Raw genomic sequence first — 22,067 nt, forward strand, 5'->3', positions numbered from 1 at the left:
TCTTTGTTTTTATTTATGTATTTATTTGTATTTTATTGTGAAAGAATAGTTTTGTAAATGTAAATATTTTCACAGTGTAATGTTATATTTTTCACTTAAATTTTTTCCACATAATTTTTCACAAAGAAAATTTGTAGCTGTCATTAATCATGGGTTATTGTGTTGTTATTTTTAATTGAGATCACATTGGTCTGTATGTGGAACCTGAACCAAAATTATTTTGACCACCTTGACTGTTCAGGTTCATTTTTGCACTTTCATCCCGCGGGCCGGAATGGAACCTTTGCCGGGCCAGATTTGGCCCCCAGGCCGCATGTTTGACACCTGTGCTCTAGAACCACAGAACCAGTGGCCACAGATATAGAATCATACAGAACCTTTGTCAAATGGTGCCGTGTAGAGGCAGGATTAGAGGTGCCTCTCTATATCTATATATATCAACAACACGGGTCTACAAGTAAAATGCTGAAATGCTCAAGTCTTAGTGTGACTGCTAAAGGTCCGCAGAAATTGAGAGCACCATAAAAGAGTCTGCACCCCTGTCCATATTTAAAAAGCAATTATTTATTTATTTTTTTATTTTTATTTTTTTTGTAGTTTCGTTTGTTTTGTTTTGTTTTCTTCTCTCTCTTCTGCCCAGTTTACTCAGTTCTGGTTGTAGTTATTGTCATCATTATAATTGTCTCCATGGTTGTTGCTGTTTGTATTGTTGATACTTTCTTCTGAGGGTCTTCGCCACCTTCTTCTCTCTTGTTTTCTCCCCTTCTTCTGCCTCCCCACCCCTACCCCCCATGTCAGGTCCGGCATCGAAATGTGGTTCAACAAAACTCATAATAAACACAGTAGAATATCAAAGGGCGCTTCATATACTTTATGAAGTTACCCTTGGCAAAGCAAATTTGTTCAGCACCAAAGGAACCAGACTACCATTCTGCTGCTAGAACGCTGGACAAGACAAGTAGGAAATAAAAAAAAAAAAAAAAAAAAGAAGTGTGAGATACTCCCTGGTAAAATGTCCAAATAAAAGAGGATACACAAGCAAAGGTGTTAGAAAAATGGGCAATGATGACTGGGAGTACAGTTGGTGTCGGCTACTGCCTTATCGGTACAGACAGCTGCCTGTCAGCCAGCTGAGCCCATAAAAGAGAAGGAAAGAAGAAAAAACAAAAAAAGAAAAAAAAAATGCAATTAAAACAAAAACTGCTTTTGAAATATGTTTGGTTTAAGCCTGTGTCATTGTATTTTTGCCTCATGTGCCTGATGCGTTGATACTGTCTAAATTCTATACTGTCTGTACTTATGGAATTATCTTAGGTTGTTTTAGAGCAAGGTTTTATCTAAGGTAGAAATAGGGATTGTCTTCATAATCAATTGTACTGTTTGCTTAATGTCTTGGGCCCACGTTTATAAGCTATGGATACACAATCATATCTTGCTGTAAATTATGAATACAAGTTGCATACGCATTTTTAAATGATTGGTAAATAAAATATGAACTGAATTTAACTGAACTGAACAGAGCTTCCAGAATAAAAGTAGTGAAATTTTACTGCGTGTGAGTCACTGATAGAGAAAAATCAAGTCAAAAATCTGGTTGGCTAAAGTTTCCAAAATACAGTCTTGGGTCAAAATGTAAAATTCAATAATTAATAAGAGAATGGGTTTTACTCAAAAGGAATATTTGTCTCACCGGTCTCCTCCCACCATCCAAAGACATGCACTGATAGGTTAATCGGTATAAATTGCCCATCAGTGTGAATGTGAAAGTGATTGTTTGTCTCCATATGTCAGACCTGCGATGAACTGGTGACATGTCCAGGGTGTACCCCGCCTTAACCTATAAGTAGCTGCGATAGGCTCCAGCGACCCCCGCAACCCTAGTGAGGATAAAGTGGGTTCAGATAATGAATGAATGAATATTTGTCTCAGGGTTACCAGATCTACTTCAAAAACACTGTCTGCACACAACAATATATTCACTTTATTGGTTCTATCTAGTGGAAGATTTATAAATATGTTGTATAAATGTACATAAACCAATATATATGTGTTTTAACACTTTATCATAGACCATGAAAACATCAGCAAACCAGAACTTTTGTCATTTGTTTTCTAATCAGTCTTATTAAAATACGCAACATTTAGCTCATTTAATCTCTGAGGCAGATAAAAAAAATTGTAGACCAGTGTTATTAGATATCTATATATCTATCTACGGTCTTTTATGTCTAACTGTACATTGCAATACATTTTCTTCTGACTGACAAAAGCATTAAAAGGCATCAGAACTGGTTCAGAAGTTCAATCCAATCCATCCACTGTCTTTGCATCATAATCTGTTTATGCCACTCGCTCAGTTACCAGCAGTTATGAGTCAGAATGACCTTGATGTTTGACAGTCAGCCACCATAATCACATGATCCTTGAATGAGTGAAATTTTGTGCCATAAGAGTGGACAGACATGATCTGAAAGTGACTGTGACATTTGAGCTGTGGCCAAATAAAAGTGAATGCTTGAGCAAAATCTTTGATCATTCTGTCTAAATCTGTCTCCTTAAACACCACCTATTAATGTCATTAACAGTGATATATTAGTTCCAAAGATAGGAGGGACACAGGATTAAAAATAAATCTGTCTTTTTCTGGTGTCGATACGTTGCCTGCAGGTAGTTTCCACGGGTCTCCTGCAGGCAGGTGATTTCCAGGTTTGTGAAAGACTCCACTACGTCAGAAGGACTCACCTTTGGAATTTTGAAACCCCACCCCCTGTAAAAATTAACCAATCAGGAGTGAGGGTTGTGACTTGTAATACTGGTCCCTCCATATGTGTCTCTCATTCCTGAAGCGCACTGCTGCTCAAGACCTAGTTTAATATTGTACAGCAGTGAGTTATTATAAAACATACAGCTTTTGTACACACTGAGGCCCCGACACTCTTCAAAATGGCAAAGCGAACAGGGCGACAGAAGACCCAGCTCCCAACATGTTATTATGAGGGATACCTGGAGAAGAGGTCCTTCAAAGATAAGGTAGGTCTTCAGGGAAATGTGCATATGTGTTTGCTTTACTGAGTAAGACAGTTGTTGCTGCAAACTGGAGAAGATGCAGATGATGTTACTGTTTAAGTCTCTGAAGTGAGTACCTGACATATTGGGGATGAAGAATGTCAATGTGTGCACCCACTTTTTGGCACAAACCATATGCAGAGGATGCCAAGAATGTTCCTTGCACTGGCAGCATGTTTTGAACATCAGGGTATTCCTGTTTATAATGTAACTAGAATGTTATGCAGAGCAGTCTGCATTCTTCACATGTGGCCTGATAAGGATCAGCATGTTTTTCCAGTGCACATGCGAGGGATGCACTACAAGGACCATGTTTATCAACAGCCAATGGTGTTTGGGCAGATTAGATGACGTTCACCAACGTCAGTGGCTGATATTTATCTGTTTTGGCACATTTCAGGTTGATTGGAAAATGTGTATGATTCAAATTTTTGCTGGCTAAAAGATATGATCAGCAATGATGATTTTAGTTTTCCTGAGAACTGATTTAACTCATAAAGACCCAGTGATACTTTTGTGTCAGTTCCCAAATGGATTTTTCTCTATATATAACCTTTCTTAAGTAATTTATCACTATTTATTGTAATATTATCCTTTTTAATTGAAGTTTTTTCTATGGAATTCATGTATTTTTCAATATTTAATTAACTGATCATGTAGATGTTCATAAAAGCTCAAAGTAAATTCAAAGGTTATTGTATTAAATCAGAAAAAAATGAGGGAAAAGTTACTTTTTCAGCAAACATATTGTTGCTTAACATAAAACTGTCTCCATCCACTGTCATTTATCAAACTCTATGAGTTTTACTGGTGAATCAATGTTGTAGAAGATGATGGTGTTTCCATGGTAACTATGGAGCCTCCAAATGTCCGAATGGGTCAATTCTGATGAATGGATGAAAATGGAAAGATGACAAACTGTAATTTACACCAATTATCCACATGTATTGATAGGATTAGTGGATCAACAGTGATCAAACATTTTAGATGAGCAGATGCTTTTGGTGGATGGTGTGTGTTTGGGTCTTTATGGGTTAAAAAAGAAAAAAAATCCCATAATTTTTTCAAACATTATCACCTCATAGTTTTACAGTCAGTGCTTCCCTACTACGTCCCATCAGTAATAAAATTAATCACAGCGAACTGAAGTTTAATGGCATCTTTATTATTTTATCAGCTCTATGAAAACAAGCGTGTCAGTAGAAAGGTGTACTTGCACTAAAGTCAGATAACCTGGAAGTGTTGTCTTCTCTGGGTGGAGCGGGGTGATATACAGTTTCTGGGAAGTCGTATGGACTTTGAGTTCACGACACTTGTGTCTCTCCAACTGGTCTGACCACATCGCTGCCATAAAGATTAGACCAAACCAGGAACTGACAGAAAAGTCAAGACTTGAACAAGCAATGCAAGCTCTGCAAATAAGTCCTTTGTGTTGTTTCTGCCGAGCCTTCACTGATAACAGAGTGTACACACTAAACTCAAAGTATGTGCTCACTTTTCCTGTATTTAAGCCCATTCCACTTCCAGTTAGAGGAAAAGAAAGGGTTGACCAGTTATGTGGGACAATTGGGGTTATAAGATATCAGTTTTACGGTGTGGGTTTTGTACAGGATTTGACTGGTGCTTGTAGCATCAAACATCAACAGTGAAAGTAAAATGAGCAGAAACAGGTCACATGGTCAAGTAGTTCATTAAACTGTGGAAGCTGTGACTCATGCAATACTCACATTCTAACACTGACACAAAAAATACCTGTTCTGTGAAATTATTTTAAACACTTAATATTTAGCAGCACACTTTTGTTGTGGTTGCACCTGACTAACCTGACACCTGACTCATACAGTTTAACCCACTAAAGCAGTGTTTTTCAACCTTGGGGTCGCCCGGAATTCAAATGGGGTCACCTGAAATTTCTAGTAATTGATTAAAAAAAACAAACAAAAAAACTTACTGATAAAAAATATATGGTGAGTTGAGAGAGACAATCCCAATACATAAAAGACATGACAAAAGAAGCTGAAACTGAAGCACTGTGGTACTGTTTATCTTTCAAATGTTCATTGTGGTCGGTTTATGATGCTGCAGCTCTTTCATAATTCATGTTTTTAGTTATTGTTTTTTTTAGTGCTAATTCACAGCCTTGTAAATCCAAGATGGACTGACTGTACATATCCTGGCCGAGGAAAATAAAACTCTCACTTTGTGCAGTAATCTACACCTGGCTTTTCTGCCTCCGTCCATAATAATATACATTATATAGACTAAATGTCATCTAAAATTAATGTTTATTTACAACATAGTATAGCAAACTATTACATGATCAAAAACAAATTAATTTTAGCAAAAAAAAGTCTCCTTTTTGAATGTCTGGGGTTGCCAGAAACTGCACTAAAGTCATCTGCACCTACTTTATTATGAATCACACATTTATTTGTATATTTCTGTATTATTGCATCTAACAGAAATGGTGTATAGGGTGTATTTGTTTGTTCTTTAAATGCTTTTTTCCCTGTGTTTGAACAGACATCTCGGAAACTGTGGACCTGTCTATGTGGAAACACACTTTTCTTCTTCAATGACAAAAGAGACAGTGATGTAAGTTATATTTCAGATGGAGTTTAGTCATAAAGATACAAGCTGTTTTTACCAGTGTACTATTTTAGGTCAGTCTCATCAGATAATAACCTCTATAGAATTAATGTAATGGATTGTGTGTTTTTGTGTGTGTGTTTCAGTACGTAGAGAAAGTAGAACTCAGTGGATTGATCTCAATAACAGACGACTGCAGTGTTGATCGTAACTTAGATGCCGCCAGACTAAACCTTCAGACAAAAGAAGGAAATATCAAATTCACCGTAAGACAATAATTGTGCATCGTGTAAATCATCGTCCCTTTTCCAAATATTTCCTGTTTTTTTTTACACATATTCTCTCCGTTTCCAGGCTCCCACTGCAGAGGCTCGTGAGCTGTGGAAGGGTTTTATCCACTCTGTAGCTCAGGTTTGTATCATGACGTTTCTCTGTATTTACTTTATAATTCATTTGTTAGAATCATTTTATTATTTGCACCAAACACGTTATTTTTGTAAGTGTTCTATAATAATAATAATAATAATAATAATAATAATAATAATCAGGTTTGTAACAAAGGCTCCTTTCAGAACACACCACATCACTCTATATTCTTCTCTGAATTGGCCATCATTATTCACCTGCTGCAAAATTCATTGGTTCATGTTCATATACAATCCCCACCACCACCCACACACACACACACACACACACACACCCACCCACACACACACACACACACACACACACGCACACACACACACGCACACACACACACCTACCCACACCTACATCAACTTCTACACACCTCATCCTCTGCTTACATCACTCACTCTGCAGACTTAATTCTACTGACAGTCCCCAAACCTAAGTCTTCTTTAGTCTTTTTGTCCTTTCAGTCTGTTGGAAGGATCTGCAAAAAACACTAAGGCTGGACGCTGTCGTCTCCAGAGCAGTTTTTAAAGCTCTGACCACTGATCATTTTAAAGAACAATGCTGCTGCTAGTCTGTCTGTCTTCTCTTGCTGTTTGTATTCTAGCTGTGTCTTTGTAAACAATCATTAACTTATTCTAGTGTTTTGACTGCCCTATTGGTTTAATATTAATCTTGTTTTTTAAGCTCCCCTTTTCCATCTCCTTCAAAATGCCCTGCCTTTTGCCAGGCCACAGTTGTAAATAAGAATGTTTTCTTAATCTTGTTGAATAAAATAAAATAAAATAAAATAAAATAAAATAAAATAAAATGAAAATGAAAATGTAAATTGACAAAAACCTGTGTGTTTCCCTGTAGCTGTCTGTACCCTCCTCCCTCAACCTGTTGCCAGGACAGATCCATATGCTAAAAGAAGCGGTGGATAAAGAAAAGGAGAGGCTGTACAGCACTACCCCACCAGCTGTACCTGCCACCCCCTCCACCAGTGCCTCCACCAGCACCTCCACCAGCACCTCCACCAGCCCCTCCACCTCCACCAGCCCCTACGTCAGCCTCCTGGCAGACATGCCTGTGTAAGTGTGAACAGAATGATACTGCAGAGTTTTAATCTTGTTGGTCAGTACTATTTAAGTCAGTATTTTTTAAAAGTCATGTTTTCCATCCCTTTCATCCATATGTTTGCTGCAGCTGTTATCATAAAGTGACCCGTCTGGAGGCCGAGCTACTGCTGGACCGAGAGGTGGCGCGAGGAAACCTGCTGCTGAGGCCTGGGAGGAATGGGAACTCCTACGCCGTCACCACCAGACAAGACCTGAACGGGTAGGCACGAACACACACACACACACACACACACACACACACACACTGCAATGCAGACTGTAGAATATGTGGGTAATGTTACACATTCACTCACATGTTGTGAAATCCAGATTTTATCATAGTAAGTCTGTCATTACTCTGTTGTGTATAGGCATAACAGAGGCATAATATGTAAAACGTCCACTGTGTAAGATTTTGGAGGGTTTACCTATACAAATGGAATGAAATATTCATAGTTTTGTTTCATTAATGTTTAACAGCCTCACAATAATAACTGCTACCTTGAAATGTGACATGTTGTGTAGTCCACCATGCAGAACAGACTTCCTCTTCTCCCCCCCCCCCCCATTTTCTAGTGTATTCATTCAGTTTCAATGGACAATAACCATCACTTGCTGTGTTTAATGTACAAGCCCAGAACAGACAAAGCACTGGTTATGTTTGAAAAACAAAAAGGCAGAAACGACTGTTGCAAAAAATCAACCATCAATGTTCAAAAGAGAAGCAATGTTCAAATACAAAAGCCAGAGGCAAGTCTAAGGTACTCAATAAAAAATAAATGTACGTTGTCACCTGAAGGGACACCACTGCCAGCACTTACCAACTACACAGTCTTCATCAGGTCATAATAGAAAAGACATGGGGAATGTGAAAACCTCAATGCATCATGGGATGCTTATTATGTTGATTGTATGAAAACAACTGCCTTTAAGTAACAAGTGGTAAAAGACATGATTAAGATGTCACATGATCTTTATCCAGATTTGTATTTACTGCTGTTTGACCAATACTCTTTTCTTTTCTTTTCTTTTCTTTTCTTTTCTTTTCTTTTCTTTTCTTTTCTTTTCTTTTCTTTTCTTTTCTTTTCTTTTCTTTTCTTTTCTTTTCTTTTCTTTTCTTTTCTTGTTCTGTCTTGTCTTTTCGTGTCTTATCTTTTCTTTTCCTTTCCTTTTTTATTAGATAGTTAGGTCTGCATTAAATCTGCAGTCTCACCACTGCATTTCACTGATTATCACACACTGTACCCGTAAAGGATATCCCATAATGCCTGTCATGTTACACACAGCAGAACTAACGTCACATTATTTAGGAGGTTTTACCTTTTTTTATATATTCTTACTATGCTCTTACAAAAACATCTCTATGTCTTTTTCTCCTTCAGCCCAGTTTTCAAACATTACCGTGTGACCCGTAGACATGAAGGCGGCTTCCTCATTGACGTGGAAAACCCTGTAAGTATTAAAACTGTTTAACCTATAGGTGTACTGACTTTGTATTCGTGTTACTCCACATATAAAAGTGATTGATGTTGGCAGTGTCAGTCAGGGTTAGAGTCGAACTTTATGAGAGACAACAAAGTGCAGGGCTACATCTTTTTTTTTTTTTTTTTGATAAAATCTCCTTTATCTTGGTAATCAGTTTGCATCAGAGTTTATTGCTCAAGTTATAAAAAGAGAAAGGCGGTTGTTATAACCATCAACAGAAAGAGCTATAGAGTGACAATAAAAAAGGCCCTTGAGATTTATATGTTAATTATGACGGTCATATATCAGAAGAAGCTGCTAATACTATAAGTAGACGTCCAGTGCTGTGACACACCTCAGGTCTTTTGTTTTAATCCCTGACCTAAACTGATGTGCATGGGATGTGTATGTGTGCATTGACACATGATGCTGGTATGTGGTTTACAGTTCAGTGTGATTTCCTTCTCAGCATTGGTGACACATACAGTTCTATGTAAACTGTGATTCAGGCTGATGCTGTATCTGATTTGTGGTTAAGTCTGACTGTAAAAACCAGAGTCAAAGTACAACCTGTTTTTATTTCCTGCTTATATTCTATTGTTCTGATTGAAACTGTTTTCTGTCTGTGCAGGTTCCTTGCACCACACTGCACGATGTCGTTAACTATTTAGTGGAACAAACTGAAGGAGTTCTGATTCCTCTCGTCTTTGAAGAAGCGTATGAAAAGAGTATCTGTACGTACAAAATCTGTTACTCAATTGATTTTTGTTTGCTTTTTTGTGTTTTTTCAACACTTTTTTTTTTTTTTTTACCCAGTTCTATTCAGCAATTTGGCCTCCAATATAAGTGTAATGGTGTTATGAATTATTTGACATAAGAGGGTTTTGAACCTCAGATCAGTTCCAACTATTGGCTGGATTTAATTCTGTTATTAGTGTATGGGTATTAACAGATGGGAGAACAGGACAGAGGTTATACACAAACAAACACTGATCCTGAAACAGAAACAAACAACAGGAAAAATCAGTAACAACAACAATAAACAGTAACAACAATAAACAGTAACAACAACAATAAACAGTAACAACAACAACAACAACAACAATAAACAGTAACAACAATAAACTAACACAACAATAAACAGTAACAACAACAACAATAAACAGTAACACAACAATAAACAGTAACGATAACAGCAACAACAGCCATAAACAGAAACGATAAACAGTAACAACAACAACAACAACAACAACAACAACAATAGAAGGCAACACAACAATAAACAGCAACAACAACAACGATAACAAACAGTAACACAACAATAAACAGTAACAACAACAATAAACAGTAACACAACAATAAACAGTAACAACAACAACAACAACAACAACAACAACAAACAGTAACACAACAATAAACAGCAACAACAACAACAATAAACAGTAATACAACAATAAACAGCAACAACAATAAACAGTAACAACAACAATCAGTAACACAACAATAAACAGTAACAACAATAATAAACAGTAACACAACGATAAACAGTAACAACAACAACAACAACAATAAACAGTAACACAACAATAAACAGTAATGATAAAAGCAACAACAGCCATAAACAGAAACAATAAACAGTAACAATAACAACAAACAGTAAGAACAGCAATAAACAGAAACAATAAACAGTAACAATAACTAATAAATAACTAACAATAGACATTTTACATTCACATTGTAACTTGTTCAGTGTTTATTCCACACTATAAAACATTACAGTCCCATTTAGTTATGTCCATTTATTTTTGCTCTTCAACTCAAAGAGCTGTGACTAGTTTTGGATTTTCAACTCAGCTGTTCTAGTTTTCAAAAGTTAAACGTTCAATCATTCATTGTCTTGACTGATTGAAAGTTTTTTCATCTAGGTGCAAGTTGACTTAACTTGTATTTACAAGTTCTCAGTTGAAAAAAAAAGAAGAAAAGTGGTGGGATGGGGGAGGGGGTTTGTGCGTTAGAGAACAAATAGTTACTGCCACATTTGAGTGGCCCCCTTAAACTCTATAAACTGATGGCAAGGTTGGCATGGACAAAATCAGCGACGTACACACTGCAGATGAATCATATATTTGATTTTGGACTGATACAGGGACACTTCGAGGTCATTGATGAAGGACTACATGTATTCTATCAAATAAATATCTATTCGTTTGCTGTGTATTTAACTAAAGTTTTTCTATAACTAATACCAGATCTGGTTCATTTGACAGCGTTTATTCAATCTGACAGTGAAAATGGAGAGAAAAGTGTTCATCAAGCCCAGACAAATCCTGTCCCACCAAGTGTTCCTCCCAAACCAGGTACCCACTCCACTCATTCATTCTAAAGTGACGTCTTCCAAATGCAGTACTCAGTATTCAGGGTGTTTGTCAGACCTGTTTGTTCTGAAATAGCAAGTGACACTCGACATTCCTCCCACAGCTTTTCGATTTAATCTGAATATTTTCCAAGACATTTACTTTCAATCGATTATTTATAGACTCACATGATCTTGATTTTTGTTAAAGTCCTACATATTAAGGTGTGTTAATGATGCATTTCTTTGGCATTATAAAGCAAATACATCCAATTCCTGGAAAAACTACCAAAACTACTCCTACTGTTTTACTTTTTTCATCATTTTTCATTCTAATGTGCATAAGAATCATTTTGAAAACATCCCACTTTACTTCTCTAATACTTCTTTTTTTAATCCCTGCTCTCTTTTTAGAACCGTTTTTGAGCCTTTTATTCCTATATTCATGTTCAGAATCTGTGTATTTCTTTCATCCATCAGCCTCTGAATAGTTAACCGAGGCTGGGGGTCAGATTGTTTGTCAATAACACCATAGCTCACTCTTTTTAATCTGGATAACATGTAATAATAATATTTCTGTGTTACTTTTTACAGCGTCTCGAAGAATACCAACCCCTGAGCCAGTTCCAGCCCCAGCAGAAGTTACTGAAGAGTGTGTGTATCTGAATGACATGCGTGAGTATTGTTCCTCTGCGTTAAACCATCAGTCATTCGTCATTTTCTCTAGAAACACAAACAGGTGTGACTTCATTCTTTCCGACTACTTACGATTGTTGTTTGTGTTCACACATCAGCTCCAGCAGAGGAAGAAAAACAGGCAGAAGGCAACTCACCCGTCCCTCCACCATGTATGTAGACACATTTTCCTGTCTCTTTTTTCTTTCTTTTTTTTTTTTTTTTTAGAGAGAATGACCATATTTCCTGGCATGTATCCCTACTTAACTTTGTGTTTTTGATCTCCCATGACAGTAGAGAAAAAGCCTCCAAAGAAAGCAATCATGCCTCCAGTTGCTCCTCTTCGCAAAACAAGCACTTGTACACCACCACCCTCCACTACCTCCTCCACAAGCAGCAGGGTGAGGGCCAACACAGACCCAATGGGACAGGGTGAGTCCACAGTACTGCACTAAACACAACATAACCTACACATACACTATACGGACAAAAATATTAGGACACAGCACACCTGCAAGCTGTAGGACATCACATTCCTGCTGATTTGAAAAAGCATCATGTCAGTTCGCAATCAATATAAAATCCATATTTCTTTAATGATTTTTATCATGAGTGAGAGAAAGTCACTTCTATTTGTAGTCAGAGCGTGATAAATATTTCAGAAATCTAGAGGCAGAACATTTCCAGCAATAATAATGATTTTAAAAATGTCAACGTTGAATAAAGCTAAAACAAGCTCTGAAGATGATACTATTTATCACAAAATAGAATTACATTATGACAGTGATTCTCAAACTTTTTACAGTGGAGTACCCTCTGAAATATACTTTTTTTTTTTTAGCCAAGTACCCCCAACTCTCATGTCCGCATTTTTGATTGAAAAAAATTAGGCAAAATTTGTTCCTGTGCCAAAGGTGTCTGTTTATATTTTCAGAACTTTGTAAACAAACAACATTTATTTAACTGTAATATATATATAAAAAATACTGATTGTTTAAAGTAAATTTTGTGTGCAACATATAAACTGAAAAATACCCTCTTTCATTGATAAGAAAAATAAATAAATAGGTCATTAATTAATAAATGAACCTTTCATCAACAAATAATAATTTCTTAGCTACTTAAATAAACTCATTTTGAATAATAGAAAATAGAAATGTTCTTAAAATGTTACCAAGGCTTAAACATGATGATTGACAATAAAACTATTATGTGAATGTATTGATTGTGTTTCATACTTCAGCATTAATTCTCATTATTTAATTTGTATTCGGTTCATGATGACTTTTTTTAGTGTATTTTCCCCCCAAAATTTCAAGTACCCCTGGGGGTATGTGTACCCCACTTTGGGAACTCCTATATAATGACATTTATCATAATGGTTTTGTAGCCCAGCCCTCTGCCAGTAATGAAACACCTGAACTCCAGACTTTTGTCCATGTTGTGTATGTTTGCTCTCTGCATTAGGGCTTGGTGTTGTTCAAAAATATGCAAAAAAGTGTGGTTTAGTCAGACTGTTTTGTGTCTTTAGTTTTGTTTTAGCATCCTGTTATTTTACTGCTAAAAACACAACAAAAAAAGCCCCTTTTGCCACAACCTGAAGCTATCTGAGAGCATAAGTCTAAAAGCCATGTGTACATGTTGCATTCACTGACACTCCTGGGTGTTAAAATCTGAGTATAAAAAAATTAAACTGTAATCCAGTGCTATAAAAGTACCAAAGTTCAGTACACAGTCTGTTTTTTGTTACACTGATGTTACTGTCTTGGCATAATATCTAATGTTTGTCATGTTCATCTTTTCCACAGCAATATCAGAGCTGAAACTGAAGTTGGAAAAAAAAACTAAGATTCAAGGCTGACCTCTGCTGGTGGGAGTTTGAAGACAACACTGTCAGTGGCTTCTTATCAGCAGACGGACGCCTCCAGTCTGTCACCACCAGATGATCAACATCTGATCTTGACTCAGCAAGAGTAAGATCTGGGACTTTGTGTTTACTCTGTTGTGCGACGCATCAGATGTGAGACGAGCTGTGTTTTCACTCACAGCCCACTCCCCCCTCCCTCTGCAGACATCAGCGGGAAAAGTCTCTTGAAGATAAATGCCTTATTGATTCCCCCGTCTCGGACACTCATTAATACACTTGATTAACACTCATTAGTGTGTAAACAGGGTGTATATGTCACATTATCTTCAGCTTCATCACGTTTCTCCTGTTTATTTTGCACATTTACCATTGTTTTGGTGTATCTCAAATCATACACCAGTGTTTTCTCATTATGTCCTTATCTGTAATTTTACACTTTGCACTGTGATGTGTATTTTTCATGTCATATTTATGTGTGCTGCTGTCTCTGAAGGACAGGCTACACCTACTTTATGTGAGTGTACTGTGTATACATTTTTAATGAAGTTAAACCTTTTATTGTGATTGCTTGCCATGTGAGATCAAATGCATGTGAACAAGCAACTTGAAGTAAGTGCTATGCAATAGTTCGAAATCAAATGCTTCTATTTGATGATCTCTGTATCCTGTCTATTTTTCAGGTCTTTTTATACAACAGAGAAAAGTGCTCTCACTCCTTTATTACCTCAATGACAGATACATTATAGTGGAAAAATTAAACTATTTACAATAAATTGTGACTTTCTGTCAGCGTTTGATATAAAGCTAACACAATTCTCAGCTGGACGACTCTTTAAAGCATTGCAGGCTACAGGTGTTTAGGAGGTGCATACAGAAGGAGCAGCATGGCAAAGCAAGACTGTACCATGGGTAATATGTGACATACAAGCATCCCAAAGGTGCACAAAGAAGATTCTAACATGAGTAAACTATTCCCAGGTTGTTTTATCGCTCATAGAGGTGGACACCAAACACAATGTCATTTTATATTGGTTGGTGGAGGTTATTTGTTACAAGTGGACCACAGACTGTGTCCGTTATTTATCATGAGACCTCTCATCAACAGACAAAGTGGTGTAACAGGAGGAGACACAAACATATTATACATACAAGCATTAGGGTGCAGTCAGGTAAATCAAATGTTTACAGTACAGTCATTTCCAAAAATCCTGAATCCAAAAGTCACTAGAACTCCACTATATGGAGTAACACTGAAGAAAACTCCCTCTAACTTTCAGTGCAGGCTGTTAGATAAAGCCTAACATCCAACTCAGTTCTAATTTAAAACTAAACAGGGCCTCAGCTGGAGGCAAAAACAACCCTGTTACTCTCCCAAAGTGTGATATGACAAATAGTGAATACTGTTAAGATTGCATGCGTTGATTCTTTGAAAAAGTTGAATCAAAAGTATAACACCTCTAAAATGTGCTGATCATTCCTTTGCTGATCGACTATTTGCTGGCGAATTACAGTAGAATTAATCCTGATTATGTGGTCGACTACATTCTATTCAGTAGCATAGTCTAGGAGCAGGTTGTTATTCAGATTACATTGGTTGATCTATTGTTGGCAGACTCAGTTGGTGATAAATGACACTACGTTAGCTAAGTTACAATGGGGTTATACTGACACCAACACAATACTTTGCTTTAAATTGAACTAGGGAGACCGTTTCCTGCAGTGAAACATGTTGGCCTCAGTTTGGAAATGATAAGGAAGGCACAGGGAGAGAGCAGAGTTAGACAGCACAGGGCTGACCTTTCACCTGGCTGCACGACAGTATGGCTGACAGAGTTAGAGATGGACATGGATGACAGCGGCCAGCGCTAAATGGATGCTCTTTGCAGCAGTGGGACAGAGCTAAACGTGTGTGTAGAGAAATAAACGAGTACAACACACTAACGCGTCCCAAGCAATCACGACAGCCAGAGTCATACGTGTGAAGAGTTCTGTCACTGAGGAGTCGGACGTTTCACTTGTTGCTGAACACATTTCTGTTGTCATGCATCACAAACACTGTGCTTGGAATGGGCCGAACCATCAAACGCCAGTGATTTAACTCTTCTATGGTATGGCTTTGACCCAAGCCGGGGCAGAGGTGGCGTTCTGCGACGTGACTGTGGCCGGGCAGAGCTAGTGGGGCGTCCACCCAGCGGAGTGGGCGGGGCGCTCTATGTGAGGCTGGCGTTGGAGCTGCTGGTGTTGCTGTTCTTCCTCTGGCCACTTTGCACCACGCTGGGAACCTGCAGGCCTGTCACCACTGAAAAACTACCGTTCCACACCTGCAGGAGGCAGCAGAGCAGCAGTTTAAACACTGACAGGTTGGCTGGTGTGCTCGGAGAATACTACCAGGTACATTTCTTACCATGAAAGCGGGTATAACCGGCTGCTGGAACTTGGTTTTAAAGGTGTGCATCAGCTGCTTTGTTTTGGCGTTATAGAAAGACAACACACCTGGGGAAAGGAAATCACACAGATGTACATTAAGTTAAATACAAACTATGAAGCTTATATGTCTTTCTCTATTCTTTCCTTTGTCTAAATTGGTTATAAAGTCATTGTGTTCATTCATTGTGCCCAGTATCATGGATATGAGGTTCATCCTGGTTTTGGTTTTATTCAGGTTATGCTGTTTACATGAAAAACAGAGTACTACTCTCTTCCCACCCTTCATTAAACACTTTTGGAGTACAGGAAATATGGCACCATCTACTGGAAGAACTTGCTTTGGTAGAATATTTGCATGAGGAGAGTCAAGCTATGATATTGAAACGCCTAAATCCTGAAAAAAAGACCCTTTCATTAAAAGGCGTGTGTCTTTGTCAACACTTGTCCATTTCAGAGTGAAGCTGCAGCTGAGGTTGTTGTTCTTCCATTTTAAAAACAAAAAGATGTAGAGCTACATGAGAAATACTGGTATCACATGTGATGTTTACAACACAAACTGGCAATTTAATCTGACATTCCTGTTAGCGTTACCTTAAATGAACCTCCTGGCCACCTCTTTGGTTTTGATGTTTAACATGAAAACATGCAACAGTGTCCTGTTTTCCTTCATAACATATCTACATGACTGACGGTTTCAAAACCAGGAAAAGGGTCAATCCAGGTTTCTGAAATTAGGATATGATGTTTACAAACACAAAAACAAAAATTGGATACCTTAGCTGTATGTTTTTCTTCACTAGTCTGTGAATATCTGTAAATGTGTAGATATTTTTAGTGCTATTTTATATTAATATCTATATTTTTATCTTTATCATCTTCATATATTATTACTATCGTTCCCTTTCTGCATGCACACTTTATTGGCACCCTGCACAAGATACTTGAATTTACCCACAGTGGAATCAATTATATTATATCTTTATGTTATATTACATTATGTTACGTTCTGTTCTGTTATGTCATGTTATATTATGTTATGTCATGTTATGTTACGTTATGTTACATTATGTTATGTCATGTTATATTATGTTATGTCATGTTATATTATGTCATTTTATGTTATGTTACGTTATGTTACATTATGTTATGTCGTTATGTTATGTTATTTTATGTTATATTATGCTATATGTTATGTTATGTTTTATTATGCTATGCTACGTTATGTTATATTATGTTATGTCATGTTATATTATGTTACGTCATGTTACATTATGATATGCCATGTTATGTTATATTATGCTATCCTACATTATGTTATATTATGTTATTTTATATTATGTTATATCATATTATGTTATGTCATGTCATATTATGTTATGTTATATTATGTTTTGTTATTTTATGTTATGTTATATTATGTTACATTATTTTATGTTATATTATGTTACATTATTTTATGTTATATTATGTTACGTTATGTTATAAAACTCCAGTCATACGTCCATGTACTAATTTCAGCGTGATTCGTTGTCAGTCTCACCCTCCTCATAGTTACAGTAGACTCCTATACTGCTTGGGATGGCGCAGTCCAGTGTGCGAGCCTTGTTGTTGTGTTTGGCTGTGAGGCTCTGCTGCAGCCAGTTGTTCAGGTGGATGCACCAGGACGCTCCGGTTTTCCCCAACTGGTCAAATTTCCCGAGGCTCCGCAAGGCCACGCCCACAGCAAAGGCCTTGCTCTCTTTGTCGAACCGCACCTCCCAGTACTGCTGGCCCGCATCGATCATAGTGTCAGCTGGGGAATCGTGATACATATGAGTACGCTGTGGTACACTGTGTGTCTGCTGTTTCACATCTGGACATGTAGAATCCATCAGTTTTCTGTTAATAGCAGGCGCTCTTACCCAGAACAGTGTAGGACTCTGCAGTAAACCTGTCTCTGCCGGGCCGGGTTGTTGGTGCTCTCTTCGGCGACATCAGGGCGGACCTGGTAACAGACAGGCAGAGAGACTCAAAGATCTCATTTTATGTATGAATGTTAGTTGATTGAAACAATTAGAATCAGCGACTATTTCGATAATCAATTAATCGCTTCAGTTACTTTTCAAGCAAAACACACTCACTTGAATCACTTAAAAAAATGATTCAATTATAATTTTCCTAAATCGAAGCTCTGTTTCTTTAATTTAGCTGATGCTAAACATTGGGTCCTCTGTTCTGTTTCACACGGATGCTTATTGTGGTGCACGTGACACCAGGATAAACAAACAACATGGAGGGCAACTTAGAAAAGACGAGGACAAAAAGGCAGAAAATGTCTGTATATGCTCACTTTTCTACACTGGAACCATTACTTGCTACTTTAAACTTTGAAGCTTCACAAAAACATTAAAAATATTTGGCTTCATTTTTTTTTTTTAAAGTTGTATGTTAGTTACATTTTAAAATGTTAGTAAGTTAGTAAGCTGTATATAAATTTGAGATAGATAGATAGATAGATAGATAGATAGATAGATAGATAGATAGATAGATAGATAGATAGATAGATAGATAGATAGATAGATAGATAGATAGATAGATAGATAGATAGATAGATAGATAGATAGATAGATAGATAGATAGATAGATAGATAGGTATTTTTATTCACACTTATATAAGGTTGTTGTTATTTCTATATAGACATTTTTATATATCCTTTTACTTTTATACTTTTTGTGTTTGTTGTTTCAGCTGGTTCTGGAATAAAGGACAAGTCATTTGTCATTTTCAGGCATGTCTGTTTCACATTTTTTCTATATTTTTTACATGATTGATTGATTGATGTATTTATTTTGAACATGAATGTCAAACAGAAGAAAATAAATAAACAAAACACTTCAACATAAGACATATAATACATATTCAAAAAGGAGTGAGAAGAAGTAGAACTTATAAACTCCCACCCCTTCTCCTTATATAATTAATAACAATAATAACCTTCCTAGTCTAATCATATCTATATATATTCAAATAATTTTTTCATCAAATTGAATCCAAAATCATGGATAGATTAATCCATAGCTCCATCTGTAATTCGTACCTGGCTGGCGAGTGCATGGGAGAGTTTGTTCGGTTCTTGTCCTTGCGGATGTCCTGTATCTTCCCTCCGCTGCTGTCCCACTCCACACTCAGGTCCTCCACCTTCAGGTTCTGGTGGGATGAAGAGGAATCCAGTTTGAAGGTGAAGGCTGCGGATGTGAAAAGAGTCGTTGACGTTTAATAAATCAGTCCATGACACTTTCATTTAAACACACTTAACAGATATGTGTCCTCTGTGATTGGACGTGTAGCATTCCCTCACCGTGAGTTTCCAGTGTCACCGGCTCAGAGAACTCTCCTGCCACTGCTTTGTTACACGCCTTCACTCTGAACGTCATGTAGCGTGTGTCAAAGCGCAGACCTGGTAAGAAAAACACACCCCTTTAGTATTTTTCTGACACCAAATGCCAAACATCTCTTCACAGTCTTGCTCGTACCTGTGATTGTGTATTCCAACACTCGGATCCCCTCCACCACCATCCATGGGTAGTCCTCTCTAATGCGAGGTGGGCCCTCATGGTTTGTGCGTCTGTGTTCCAGTATGTAATGGTCTATCTTGCTGTCAGGCTCTGGTAAAGTCCACACTACAGTCACTGTGTTATCACACACCTGGCATTCGGACACCTGGATCTCTGGAGTGGCGGGAACTGGATTCAGGAGAAAATGGGTGGATTTTCAGATTTAAGAGGCATTCATATTCAATTTTACTTTGTATGTTATTTTACTACACAGATGAATGAACATTTAATAACCCATAAGGACCAGGTGTGACTTATGTGGCAGTTACTAAATGATTTTTTCTCTATATTTAACCTTTCCTAAGTTATTTATCACCATTTATTATAATATTATCCTGTGAATTTTGCATTTTTTTCCTGTGGATATTGTGTATTTTCCTCTGTGTAATAGACTGTCCTGTAAATGTTCATAAAAGCTCAGAGTAAAGTCAAAGGTTATTGTATCAAAACAGAAAAAAACTGAAGAAATAGTGACTTTTTCAGTCCAATCTGTCATTAACTGAACATAAACCCAGTGTGTCCATCCACTGTCATTGATCCAACTCCATGGGTTTTACTGGTGAATCAATGTTGTAGAAGATGAAGGTGTTTCCACGGTTACTACACAGCCTCTGAACGTCCAAATGGGTCATATCTGATGACCATGAAAAGATGAAAAACTGTATTTTACAACAATTATTGACATGGATTGATAGGATTAATGGATCAACAGTTTAGATCAATACGGGCGACAGTGTATATTTGGGTCTTTATGGGATAAACAGGAGTTTTTTCTGCAGTGACATTGATGCTGATGCAAAAAATAATTCCAAACCAGTCTAGGTAAACGGGACCAAGAGGTTAGATCTAAACATCTGTGATTGATGTGTTGCAAACAACTGCCTATTTAGACAGAACGCAACAGCATTTTCCAAACACCTTGTGAGTCTACATCCAAAACTGTGTTATTTTTGCTTCAACTACTACTTGGTACTTTGTAAATGTTTATCTTCATTCTCTAGGGTTCTTTGTGGATCCACATAAGCCACTGGAGGGACCTGATCAGGTGTGTTTTTTAACAGTGCTGTTAACTGCTTTATTAAACACATGATGTAAAAGTAAAAGCAGGGATTAAATGACAAAGTTAATGTGATCACATATAACATTCAGTTTGAGAATTCTGTAAAGCCCCGTGAGGCAACCTTGTTGTGATATATTGCTCTACAAATAAAATTGAATTGAACTGATTTGAATTGAGAAGACATCTGTGACGCACCGCCCTCAGCGGTGTTAGCATTTTATGTTAGTTGGTTTTGTTCACTTCCTGTTTTATTTTGGTGAGGGGTTTTGTTCGCTTGTGTGCACTGTGTCTGTCTGCGTCCTCCCTGATTCCCTTGATTATCTGCACCTAGGGCTCACTACCTCACTCCCTTTATATACCCTTCTCTCCTCGTATCTGTTGTCAGTGCGTCTTTCATGTCATGCCAAGATCTCCCTCGACCTTCTCCTGCGCCGCTGTGCTGCATTGTAAAGTTCTTATTGTAAGTTTTTTGATTCCACGTTGGTGAAGACCTTTTTGCTAGTTTTTGATTCCACATTTGTGAAGATCTTTTTGTTAGTTTGGGATTCCACGTATGTGTAGACCTTTTTGTTAGTTTTTTGATTCAACATTTGTGAAGATCTTTTAGTTAGTTTGTGATTCCACATATGTGAAGATCTTTTTGTTCCTCATTTTGAGTAAATAAATACTCAAATTAAGTCCCATCCGTCTCTGTCTCATGCATTTGGGTCCATGCCTTGTGATCTCGTAACAACCAATATTTGCTATAGGTATTCAAAAAAATTCATAAATGTGGCTAAACTCAGATGCTAAAGTTGTTGTTCCCAAAGTGACACGTTACTTATTAACAGGTAATTTGAAGATTCAAGAGTCCTTTCATTGTCATTGTATACACAGAGCATACGCAACAAAATTCTGATGTGCTTGTAGAAACGGTACTTCTTAAGTAAAAAAAAGGAAATACACAATGTAAAAATTTGAATAGTTTTAATTTATCCAAGAACTATACTAATATTAGTAGTAGATTTTCATCCCTGCTTGTATAACTGTGCATCCAATAAGAAATCAGAAGGTGTCACCTTCAGGTTGAAAGACCAAAACAAATGTGACGGATGTTTCATTCAATATGAAACATACCTTAACCCAACCACTTATCTATGCTATGCCCAACCACTTGGTAAACGTGTTAGATAAACATACCTTAACCCAACCACTTATCTATGCTATGCCCAACCACTTGGTAAACGTGTTAGATAAGGACTGTCCCTAAAAACACTTGTCATAGTTTTATGTTTTACAGTGGGCTGTGGCTGCCTCCTAATTCTCGATACCCACGAGCGTCATTCTCATGTCTTGTCTTTGGTGCTATCTTCTGGGTAGATCAGAAACTCTTTTGTAAACTGGTGCCCTACATTAAACATGTAGGCTGTAAAACCAAACCGTGCACTAAAGAGGTTAACAAACCCCTCATGCAGCTGT

General features: G+C 37.3%; 2 protein-coding genes across 2 annotated transcripts in view; one reads left to right on the forward strand and one right to left on the reverse strand.

The window, feature by feature from the left end:
- The first annotated feature begins 2,854 nt into the window (after window positions 1-2,854).
- Window positions 2,855-15,443, forward strand: LOC115418028 (signal-transducing adaptor protein 1-like). The gene is made up of 13 exons (XM_030132316.1): window positions 2,855-3,030; window positions 5,590-5,661; window positions 5,802-5,921; window positions 6,010-6,066; window positions 6,928-7,142; window positions 7,258-7,389; window positions 8,552-8,621; window positions 9,265-9,367; window positions 10,901-10,990; window positions 11,581-11,661; window positions 11,781-11,834; window positions 11,956-12,093; window positions 13,470-15,443. The coding sequence occupies exons 1-13, from the start codon at window positions 2,944-2,946 to the stop codon at window positions 13,520-13,522; spliced, it is 1,272 nt and encodes a 423-aa protein (XP_029988176.1). The 5' UTR covers window positions 2,855-2,943; the 3' UTR covers window positions 13,523-15,443.
- The window catches only part of fsd1 (fibronectin type III and SPRY domain containing 1), a 32,682-nt gene continuing 24,847 nt past the window's right edge, over window positions 14,233-22,067 (reverse strand). The window contains exons 9-15 of the mRNA XM_030132313.1: window positions 19,469-19,678; window positions 19,294-19,392; window positions 19,033-19,180; window positions 17,857-17,939; window positions 17,496-17,747; window positions 15,933-16,021; window positions 14,233-15,849 (exon numbers count right to left, since the gene is read on the reverse strand). Of these exons, the coding sequence (XP_029988173.1) occupies window positions 15,739-15,849; window positions 15,933-16,021; window positions 17,496-17,747; window positions 17,857-17,939; window positions 19,033-19,180; window positions 19,294-19,392; window positions 19,469-19,678 (992 nt within the window). The 3' untranslated portion in view covers window positions 14,233-15,738. The remainder of the gene's footprint in view (window positions 15,850-15,932; window positions 16,022-17,495; window positions 17,748-17,856; window positions 17,940-19,032; window positions 19,181-19,293; window positions 19,393-19,468; window positions 19,679-22,067) is intronic.

This window comes from Sphaeramia orbicularis, chromosome 4 (assembly GCF_902148855.1).
Source record: "Sphaeramia orbicularis chromosome 4, fSphaOr1.1, whole genome shotgun sequence".
Classification (NCBI taxonomy): Eukaryota; Metazoa; Chordata; class Actinopteri; order Kurtiformes; family Apogonidae; genus Sphaeramia; species Sphaeramia orbicularis.